Raw genomic sequence first — 11,279 nt, forward strand, 5'->3', positions numbered from 1 at the left:
TATATATATGCATATGTAAAAACTAAATCCAATTCTGTCTTTAGATAATGCAAACCTGGTGGAGACATATCCCAAAGAACATAAAGATGTATTAGGATTCCTCTCTGCGTTGACTGAGGTGGCCTGAAATCAAAATCATGTCCCCTCTCTTCAATATTTTTATAGTAGAAAAAATTTGAACACCTTGAAATAATTTCCCTCCAGTTCAAAACGAAGCACCACTTTGTCTTAGTCTGTTACATCATTTCTCAGTAAAATGAATCGAAGTGTTTGGTTATACAAAAAAGACTCATGAGTTGTCAATACTTAGAATGCACTATATGCAAGCAGTGACTGTTCTGTATTTATTGTAAGATTTAGTCATTAATTTACAGAGTCTACAAACACTGGGAGGTGTTCAAACTCCATACATAAAATAAATGACAGCAAGTTACCTTTTCAACATTTTCATTCCTCCAAACATTTCAAAATGACTAAAACTGTGTCGCTTTAAAGAAAAACATGTGAAAGATGAAACAACCCATTAAACATAGATAAAAAAAATTAAAGTGCAAGATTTTTCATCCTACCCACAGAAACTCATGACAAAATGAAGCATTTCTACTTTAACACCTGAGAATCAGTCAGTGTGTCGGTTCCTGCATCAGATCCCTTATTGAAAGCTCAGTCTGCAAAGGTTGCAAATGGTTTATTCCCCATTAGTGCTACAATTGTCCTTCTAACAGGTCATAAATATAACCGTGTTGTTTCACAGCACCTTTAGAATCATTGCCTTTGTTTTGTTGCTTTTGTTCAGTACAGCTTTCTTCTTCAAGCGCTTTACATGCTTTTCTGCTTCTATATCTGAGCTGCTTTGATTTCACAGAAAAGCACTTGCAACTTTTTTAGCTCAGTGAGAAAACTACATTGGTTATCCACTACTTAGAGGAGAAGAAAATAACTGAAAAAAGAAAAGATTAGGGGAATTTATCATCAGAATATCATTGCACATGTTCTGTCCTTGTTCTTCCTGCCAGAAATGTTTTTCATACCGACATGACAACAGATCTACTACTTTCTTTAAAACAATCTTGTTGTTTTTCTTCCTCTGCTCTTAATGATCTGACCCATTTTTTTATTATTTTTCTGCTTTGTGTTTGGCACCCTCCTCTGGCTGTGAGTGATAGTGTCCCCACCATGCACAGATAAATCTGAGTTAGGGTTCAGCTATAGTATGGCCTGTTATTTATTTTGTTAACAACTTGGTGAAATATTCCTTCCTTGTCGAAGCAGCAATGAATTACCCCAAAATGATGATTGGCCATGGAAGTAAATTATTAATTCTAAATGAGAATGCTGTTTTTTTTTTTTTTCTTTTAGTGCCTTAATTAACTATAGATGGTTATAATATGTTTGCATGTTACCGTTATCCTAATAGAGCTATCCTTTATTTTAGCATGTTTAAAAACAAATAAGCAGAAAAAAGAAACATAAAACTTGTATTCCTATTTAGAATGTCCACTTTAAGGTTTTCTGCCAGGAAGGTGTCTTATGTGGTTGGGTATTTTCTGTATTGGGGGTTGTTAGTTCAAATCCCCTACCCCATTTGTCTGTCATTGTGTCGCTGGGCAAGACACTTCACCTACCTTGTCCGCGTTGGTGGTCAGTTGACCTGGTAGGGTTGATAGATAGCAACCTCACTTCTGAAAGTCTCGCTTGTGGGTAGCTGGGGCTAAAAGATTTTAGCCCCAGCTACCCATAAAATCTTGCCACCGTCAGCGTGTGAATAGAAATCAGAAAAGGTGTGCCACAGGGCTCCAGTTTAGGTCCAACCCTTTTTTTCAATGTATGTAAATGTAGCCCTCAGCTCCTAAGTCCTTTTAATTTGACGGGCCACGCCCTGTGCGACATCACCCCAACTCTATTTACCTGCGGAGTCAGAGTGCCACTCCCTCCTCCATTCCCCACCTGTGGCTGTTGCATGCTCTGTTGGCGTCTCGTCTCAAAAAAGTTACTGGATCTTCCTAAAGATCTAATATTATAACCTGTCTTTTGGACTCGCTTCTCTCTCACAACTTGGGCCAAACCGCTCATGTTGTCTTGCAATAATACCACTACACAGACAGAGATCAACTTGTGTCATCCCTTCAACGGTCAGGTTTTTTTTTATGCCAGAAAAAGGACATCACCCTCACTACAACCTGGTTCACAACAACTTTTTCTTTTTTCTAATTTAACTGAAGATGGCGAGCTAAGACCTCTACCTGTGCGGTAGGATACAGACTCTCTTTCCTATAAGGATAAAAACTATTCTATTCTCAACCCTGGATTACCATAGCGTATGGACTTTGCGCTTATGAACACTAAACAATCTAACCTAACTGAACCTTGGGGACAATTAATCAAATACTGTTTTGTTATTAATGTTTGTGTGTTTTTTTTTTGTTTGTTTTTTTGTCTTTGGCCACTTTAATACAAAACTAGTTAAACCTTATTTTTGTCTCTGTGATTATTCACACCTCGGGCTCCTCAACGAACCCTCTTCTGGTAACACCTTTCTACATCTATATAGTCAGTTCCTTATCATTAGCCTTTAACAAACGTTACATTTCAATGTAAGTAAAAATGTTGCTGATGCTTGTACAGATTTTTATGCTGATGACAGTGTAGACTTATGGGCAGATTATACTTCTGCGCCGCAAACTAGTTTTGCTGGTATGCTTCTGCACCATCGGTCTGGAATTTCTAGGGACGCACAGCAGTTTCCTGCCAAAGCGCAAGGGGGAGTGCATTAGGAAATTTTGACAGGATCAGGATGAGTCGGTAATAAAGATGACACACAGAACACACAAACTGTTTCTGCTAGAATTAAAATGTGTCGTTTTATTCCGCCACAGAAAACAGCAAAGCAAGCACATCAATCAAGGCACGGTGCTTAATACAAATTATATTGTCTCAATACAATTTATATTGTCCCCCTACCGTGACACAAGGATCGGAGGGCCGGTTGATCCCGGCAGGGCAGCAAACCGCACAGCTAGGCGTCCATACGCAACCCTAGCAGACCCAGCCAGTCCCAACCTCCATCCGTCATTTATGCCAAACCTCAAAGGAAAATCTTTGACCCAATCAGGAAAAGTGATCGCTCCCTCTCACACCTGGAGCGCATGATTACAGAAACCAAAATATGGAATGGGCACCCCCCGAACTCACCTAGGGCTCATGGACAGCCGAAACCAAAACCATTATTACATCATGGTCAGAGCATGGCACCGAGAGCTCGTGAGTACAAAAAGAAATTATATCATGCTCTCAAGGAAACAGAAACTTAGATAATGAGAGTGCGTAGGTAATAAGAGTGCTTCATTTGTGATACAAAACTTGTATGATTGTCAAAGAACATAAAATATAAAAGCCGTATATATCAGGGAGCCTATTCGAGAGCTCTCGAGAACTTTGGCGGCTCCAGCAGGAGTGTTTATCTTCCAAGACAACAATGGCGCATCTGCAAGATATCACGGTCATGGAGATAGAGTTGCTAGACATCGAAGAGGATATATTTATTTATTGAAATAATTTGTCTGAGGCATCGTACAAGTGTTTGTACTTCTGAACCTCCTCGATTAACCTTTCGTCATAGTTGTCCATTGTTCCTCGGTTTTTAAAGATGGCGTGCCCTGGCACCGAATCGAGAAGGACGACCACACAGACATCCGGAAAGGGATACCAAGCACCAATCACAGCAGCTTTTTGTCTGCGCACTTCCACTTGAGGTCTGCACGGGTTTGCGACCGTCCGACGCATAGTCAGGATTTTTTTTCTAGGTGCACAACGACGGTTGCAGAACCTCTGTGCGGGGAACAGATTTGACGGTTGCAGAGGCTATGTGTCAGAAGAATAAATTGGCCTTTAGACAGACTTTATTATCAATTTGTACACACAGAGTATACACAAAAAGACATTTTGTTCAGTAGTTTACTGCTATTAAAAAAAAACAAAGTCTTACTGCTGGGCTTGGATGTCTGCAGTCTGCATTAGATCCTGTTTAGTCTAAGTTGTTTAATCTGATTCTACTTCTTATCTATATGCTGGTAAAATAAAAGCTGTGCTGTTTACAAAGCAGAAGAAAATTACAAAAGCCTTTACTTTTACAGAAACATCAACGGGTTCGCAAATAGAAAATGTTGAAACATAACTACCTTGACCATGTGGTCTCCTTTAAATCACATATGGAACATGTTGTGCAGAAATTCAACAATAAAGCTCTGATTTTTCTTTAGAAAAATATCTTGTTTTTGTCCGTTGGTGCAAGGAAGCATTTTGTTTTAATGACTTTCCTGCCTCTGTTGGATTACTGTGATGTTGTTTATATATAAATGGACCTGTCATTTCTCAGCATGTGTTGGATGTTATGTTTCATGGAGGTTCATAACAGGGTATGTCTCTCTTCACCGCTGTTATATATGTTCTAGGGTGAACTGGCCATCGCTTTCCATCTGTAAACTCATTTATTGGTACGTTTTCATCTATAAAGCTGTTCTGGATTTCTACCGCCTTACCTAGCCCTGTGACTGAGACAATTTAGCTACAAACGTGGCTCTCAGGGTTTCCTTTCCTTCAGTGTGATATGTGTACAGTCCAAACTTGTAATGGGCATTTTTGTATTATGCCCCAATTAATGGGGAATATTCTAAAGCTGGAACTGAAATTGTCTGTTTTGATTCCTCTGGAACAATTTAAATATCTTTAAAGGCATAAAATCTCATATGCAACTTGCTCCTTTTTTAGGTCAACCTTTTAATTTTATTTAATTGTGATCAATGATTTCTTTTTATTATTTTGTATTGTTCATGCATTTTGGTGTTCGATTTGATCAAACAGGTCTCTTGAAAATAAGATTTTGGATCTCAGTGAGACTGTCTGTAAAAACAAAAGTTAAATAAAAAGAAAAATGAATGTAATGTTAACCTTGGGTAGGACTGGATTGGGCTTGGATATCTAATCTCTGATTCAGAGTTCTCCACCATTATTGGCATCCCTGTTTAAGATCTGGCCGATCTTTTTTTAAACAACATAGAACCCAAATGCAAAAAAGAGAAAAATCCAACCTTTTATTTAAGTACATTACTTTGGGGGCTTTTTTTCCCCTCTCTCCCTTATGTTTAATAATGAAAAATTATATACAAACTTTCAAAACCTATTATTATTTTAATCAGCCCCTGGGAGGTGAATGTAATTCAATGACAAGGTATTTCAAGCTCTGAAACAAGCTAGGAAAATAATCATAAAAAAAACAAAAAAAAACATGAAAATATGACATTAAATGTTTGCTATTCATTTGATCAGATATGAGTAGACTTCTAGAAAAGAAAGGAGTTAAAAAGCTGTCACTCAAAGCTACAGAAGCATTGGTGGAAAACTAATAAAAACCTTTTTTTAATTTGCGTTTGGGTCTTCATCTTGCATTCTCACCTAACCTCCATTAAGAAGCAATTAAAGCAATTTTGTTCTAGTCTCTTTCTTAAAAAGTTTTACCAAAAAAGTGCCGTGTTTGCCCACTGCCCGCTAAATTTTTTTTGAAAAAACCAGAAACGTACATATATAAGCCACACATATAAGCATCTGCTATCTAGTGAACTATCTCCAACCAAACCTATAGGGGGAGCTCTACATATAGACCCTAAAGTAGGGACAAAGAGGAATGCTAGCTCAAGTTAGCTTGTTAGCTTTGCAGCAGTAATAGCTTCCACTGAAAGAATGGGGCTTCTTCAGCTCTTTATTTCAGCTCTGTAAGAGCTGAGCCCTGTCTCCTTATTTTTTCGACAGCTTTAATGAAGAAAATAAATGTCAAAATGTTTAAATTCAGGATATTTGTTCTCTGTCGTGTCTGCTCCTAGCATGTTTTTTGCTACATGAAAATTAGCCCCTTATTCTTTGATTTCCAACTTGGACTTCCCCCTCTGGCCATTAGTAAATTCCACAGAAAAGCTGCACCTTCTTATAAGCTGCATGGTTCAAAGTGTGAGAAAAAAGTAGCAACTTAAATATGGTAATAAAAATAATCATTTTCCTGTTTTGTGTTTTTGAATGAAATAGTTTTTTTTGCAGTTGTAAAATACATTAGGTTTGAACTTTTTACCATTAGTTTTCCTCACTTCTCCCAGGATTTAGTTTTTGATTGTTGCTATGATCTTTGCGGATGACCCACTCTCACAAGTAGCAGCAATAGCACTGAATTTCCTTCATTTGAACCATTTCCCCCCTTCCAGAGCAACGCCACGCTGTCTTTTAAAAAAGCTTTTGTGCTCTCCTCCAACATCAAGCATGTTTAAATGAGGTGCTTTCAGGGCCAGTGAAAGTTGTTGTAATTGAGGCACGCATCAAGCAATCTACTCTTTGGAGGTGCTTTTTTTATTTTTAGGGAACAACTCTTCCAATTTTATATCCTTTTCTTGAAGACCTCGCTCCAAGCTGCATCTGGGAAAAGTCAGAAGGTTTTCGGCCTACATAGTCTGTTCCTTGCAGTGTGCAAAAGCAATTTATAATACTCTCTGTTGTTTAAAGTAGTTTTTCACTCTAACAAGCAAGCTTTTCAGAAATATAAATGATTCCAAAGCTTTTACAGTTTTCTATTTCCCACTTTACCTTGCTTTGTGCTTTTGTTAAGTGGTTTAAAATAGTGACCTTGTATGAATCCTTGAAAGGCTTAAGGTGTTAATAACATATTTTTAATAGGAGTTAAATGTTTGCTGTGGAACTATTTGGTGAATGCCATAGTTCCAATGTAATGTTTGTTCTCTGTGCTTATTTGCAGCAATGATGAACATTTGTTATTGGTAATTGTTGTTTCAGGTATTGTTTGTTTTTTAAATTGATTATGTTTGCTTATGTCTGAAAGGTATATTTAGTTGCTCAGATTAGGGCTGCAAGTAAAACCTATTAAGCAAATTGATAAATCTGTAGATTATCTTTTTGATTAATAATGGGATAATTAAAGGTTTCTTAAAGAAGACTTTTTACAGAACTCAAACTTTTGCACTTAAGGAATTCTGGATAGAGCATATCGACAGACAAAAAGGTTTATTTTATCTTAAATGCAAAATGTATATATATTTCTTTTTACAATCTTGTCAAAATTACTCCTTTAAGTGGGTTCCTCTGTCAGCTAGAGGCACATTTTAGAGTCTCTATAGTCCAGTTAACGATTAATTAATGATTAAATTGACAATTATTTCAATAACCGATTGATTACGATTAATCCAATTTATTGTTTAAGCCCTAGTTCAGATTAATGATTAATGAAAAGTACAACAGGATTCCAACAAATCTGGGAAAATATGCAGAAGTACAGTTTTTATTTAATTATTTGAGTGCTATAAAGATACATACAACTAAAATGATTATATTTATTTGATTATTTTAATAAGATAATGAAAAATCAATCAAACCAGCTATAAACCACATAGAAAAAGTAAGGATTTGGCTAAGGCTTTAGTCATACCTTAGCCTGACGTAGTCCTACTCAATTCTAGTCAGAATATGAGTCTGATACTGCTCCATAGAGCTGTGATTATGGGGCGTGTTTCAAACGAACCAGGAAAAAAAATGCTCTGCACTCAATTGGATAGACCTACAACCAATAAGAGCAACGGAGTGCGTGACGTATGTTAAGCCACGCATAGTTGTTGTCAACAAAAATCGTGCAGTTCCACGCCTAGAATAAGAAAATGAGCCTTGATCGCGTTTCTCTGTTCCTCTTTTAAAATTAATTTGCTGTCGATATCTTCTAGAACAGACCTAGTAGCAGAATCTACTCACCTAAACTCTCCAGTGGCAGCCATTGTTGTTGTCACCCAAGCGCGCTTTGGTCACGTGGTTGATTACGTTACTGTTGATTATCTGTCCATCATCGTATAAAGCCCGCCCTGACAATTTGATTGGATCGCCAGAGAGTGGGCGATAATACTCGCGCTACTATGGAGCAATGCCAGACCGAACTTCCCGACCTCAACCTTGTGGGCGGGACTAAGTTCGGAATGGCACCCAGGCTAGTCATACCTCCCCGTTTGTCCAAAATGCATCCTTGGGTCCATAACAGTGTCAACACATTGCTCCACAATCGCGTCCATTTTTCTCATGGTCTTCTGTCAGTCCTTCCTTAAAAGAAAAGCAATAGTGTAATAAATAGCCCTAAGTTTAGATGAAACCGTTTGTGAAGTCAGGTAGGAATGTCTGTTAATTGCATCCAATCATTTTAGGATTGGATGTTATTCAAAATGATGCTGCACAATGTATTAAATCACTGTATTCCCTGCAATATCAGTGTATAAGCACAGTGCTAATATAGTCGCAGGAAAGTCAAAGTTTGTGGGATGCTGTTGTTAAACTGTCATACATTACAGCTTTACTTCCTAATAATGTGCAAGATGGGCTCAGTTGGATGGGCTCTACTGTCCTGGTTGGACACACCTGACATTTATTTTTAGAGAAAGAGATACTGAAGCCTCCAGTGTGGGATGGGGACACAACATCCTTGAGAATAAAGAAACGATTGTCGTCTTTAACCTGATTGCGCTTCCTCATTTTCTTCATTTGGACCTAAATCCTACGAACCACATTTTTTTTATCTTGTCAAATACAAATATGAAATCAGATTTCAAATGCACTTAATTTTTTTTCTTTTCTGTCTTTATGACCCTCAACATCTAGAATCCACTTCGGCATGAACGGATCGATCCGTATAAATCCTGCTCAGAGGAAGGTTACAGCGGGCTCTGCGGCAGTGTTGGAAATACGCCTTACCAACGACACTGTGGCCTTCTTTGACAGCACAGTAGAAATAAGGTAATGGGGACAACAGCCAACGCAAGATAGATTGAGGTGACACAAGTTCACCTTGGGGTATTCTTCTGATTTAGTGAGTATGTCCTACATTAGGCTGGTTCTGAAGACAGCGGCTATTGTTGCATGAAAAATGCTGTCTTTACTCAGCATTTGTCCTTATCATAGTATTTTATGTGTTATGCTCTAAAGCAAGCCAGACAATAATTTGTAGCATCTGAAAGTCTCACCTATGGTCTTCTGGATAATAATAAAGAATCTGAAACAATTTGGAAATGTATAACCTCAGCAGAGCTGCAGTTGACCTAGAGCGAAAACTGCAGCCATGTATTTTCTCAATCCTCCAGGTACTTTGAAAACTGTGTTCCTGCAGGTTGACGGAGGATTGTGAGCAGAAGGTCAGGGCCATGGAGAGTCTGGATCTGTGCTCCCCCAAGTTCAGCTTCTCGCGCTCTGAGGAGGCAGTGAGGACCCAGGCAACCAGGATGCTCTGCGACGTTCTCCTAGACCAAGCCGTCATGCCGGGAGTAGGCAACATCATTAAAAACGAAGCCCTGTTTGACTCGGGCCTCCACCCAGCCGTGAAGGTATGGAAAAGATGATGGATTGTGTTCAGCAGAGGAATAAAATATGAGGAAGGGAGGAAAAAAATGCAAGACAACACTCACAGGGAAAAAAATAGTTGAAGCTCAAGTATTTCTGAGTGCTGCATGGAAATGAGGAAGGTGAAAAGGGGATAAGACAAACAAGCGCACTGCGGCACATATATATTCCTTTTCTTTTTGTGCTCTTTGAATGCATATTGCTTCCGAGATGTAGAGCTTCTGCTTCTGCTTACTTTCCTAGATTTATGAAATAAACATTAATGAAGTTGTTTTCTTGATTGAGAAAACTATTGACCTCTCTATTTCTGATGAGACGCTCCGTGGCGTGAATACTTTTAATACTCAATTATTATTTGAGGTTTTGTTTTCTCAAGGCTGTCTCCCCTCCCCCCCCTTCGAGTGTTTTAACACGCTGGACCAAAACATTAATCTTGGACTTTTAGCCCCTTCTTCCCATGGGGCTGCCTAATGTTTATAAGCTTCGCCTCCATTATTAAGCCTCCAAGTCCCCAAAAGAGCAAAAAAATAAATAAAAAATAATATTTTTTCTCTGTCTGATCTGAAGTCGTGAATTTGCTGCTGCAATCCCCATAAATATACAGCATGCAATATTAATCTTTTAAATCATTCACCTCTGGCTTTAACCATATCTTGAGCTTTTTTTGTTGATTGTATGCTTGTGGTGTAGCTTTGCTGACTTCCAATGAACTCTTTGCTCTTTTCGATGAAGAGTCGTTTTTGCCTTACGGCTGTGGCTGCTCTGCAAACATTTCATTTCTAGGTTCAACAGTTGACAGATGTGCAAATCCACCATTTGGTCAAGATGACTCGAGATTTTACTCTTCTGTTTTACAAGGTCAGTCATTTTCACAGTATATTAAAAGCTTTAATAAGCATAAAGGATGGGATAGTTTCTTTAAAACAAACAAACAAAAAAAATTGTTTCTGTTTTTTTCTGTCAGTGTCGCAAATCTGGCTCTCCTCTCTCCAAACATTACAAAGTCTACAAGCGTCCCAACTGTGGCCAGTGCTCCCATGTTATTACAGTCTGTCGTCTTGGAGACAACGGCAGGATGACTTACTTCTGTGAGCGCTGTCAAAAAGGAGATCCCACCTGCGTTGACGTCAGGTAAGGGTCCTTGTAGGCTTCTGGCACTTTGACAGAGAAACTCTTGCTTTGCATTCCTGTAAAGCGACTTTAAAGGTTTGCAGAGTTGGTTGTTTTTCTTTTCTTTTTGAGTTTACAGTGAGGTTAAATCGCGGTAATACCTTGCTTCTTCTGTCCAACACAAATCCATATTTCAGAGTGCAGCAAAATAATAAAAAATTCAATTGAACAGGTGCAGTTGATGTTTCAGAAATGTAATAATGCATTTCAAGAATAAATAGCCTGGCTTTAAAGTTATTGACTGTCTTTAATGATGGGATTAAGTATTTGTTGTTCTCTTAAAGGTTAAATAAAAATATATATCAGCAAAGAATGCAATTATTTGAGATGGAATTGTAAGAAACTAAAAGTTGACTAAAAGTTTTCTCAGCAATGCAAGAGTAGACATTTAATCAGTAAATAGATTTATAAGTATCATTAAAATAGCAGAAACTATCAAGCCACCAACAACATAAAAATTCAACCTGATGAGATGTTAAGTAAGTAGAGTGAAAATGAATCGAATGAATGCACTAAAAAGATCATTTTAAAATGCAGAACTAAGGAAACAGTCCCAACCAGAAACAGACAAAAATGTAAAAATGAATTTTGAATAAAAGTTTAGTATTGAAGAAATCCAAAATAAGGATAGAAATCGCATTAAGATGAAATAGAGGATCCAACAGAAGCAGGTAATGATGCATTAA

General features: G+C 37.9%; 1 protein-coding gene across 1 annotated transcript in view; it reads left to right on the plus strand.

Moving 5' to 3' along the window:
- The window catches only part of neil3 (nei-like DNA glycosylase 3), a 23,735-nt gene that overhangs the window by 2,922 nt on the left and 9,534 nt on the right, over positions 1-11,279 (plus strand). The window contains exons 3-6 of the mRNA XM_015385829.1: positions 8,689-8,823; positions 9,194-9,407; positions 10,207-10,281; positions 10,388-10,554. Of these exons, the coding sequence (XP_015241315.1) occupies positions 8,689-8,823; positions 9,194-9,407; positions 10,207-10,281; positions 10,388-10,554 (591 nt within the window). The remainder of the gene's footprint in view (positions 1-8,688; positions 8,824-9,193; positions 9,408-10,206; positions 10,282-10,387; positions 10,555-11,279) is intronic.

The sequence above is a fragment of the Cyprinodon variegatus genome, unplaced genomic scaffold, assembly GCF_000732505.1.
Source record: "Cyprinodon variegatus isolate N-32 unplaced genomic scaffold, C_variegatus-1.0 Scaffold349, whole genome shotgun sequence".
Lineage (NCBI taxonomy): Eukaryota > Metazoa > Chordata > Actinopteri > Cyprinodontiformes > Cyprinodontidae > Cyprinodon > Cyprinodon variegatus.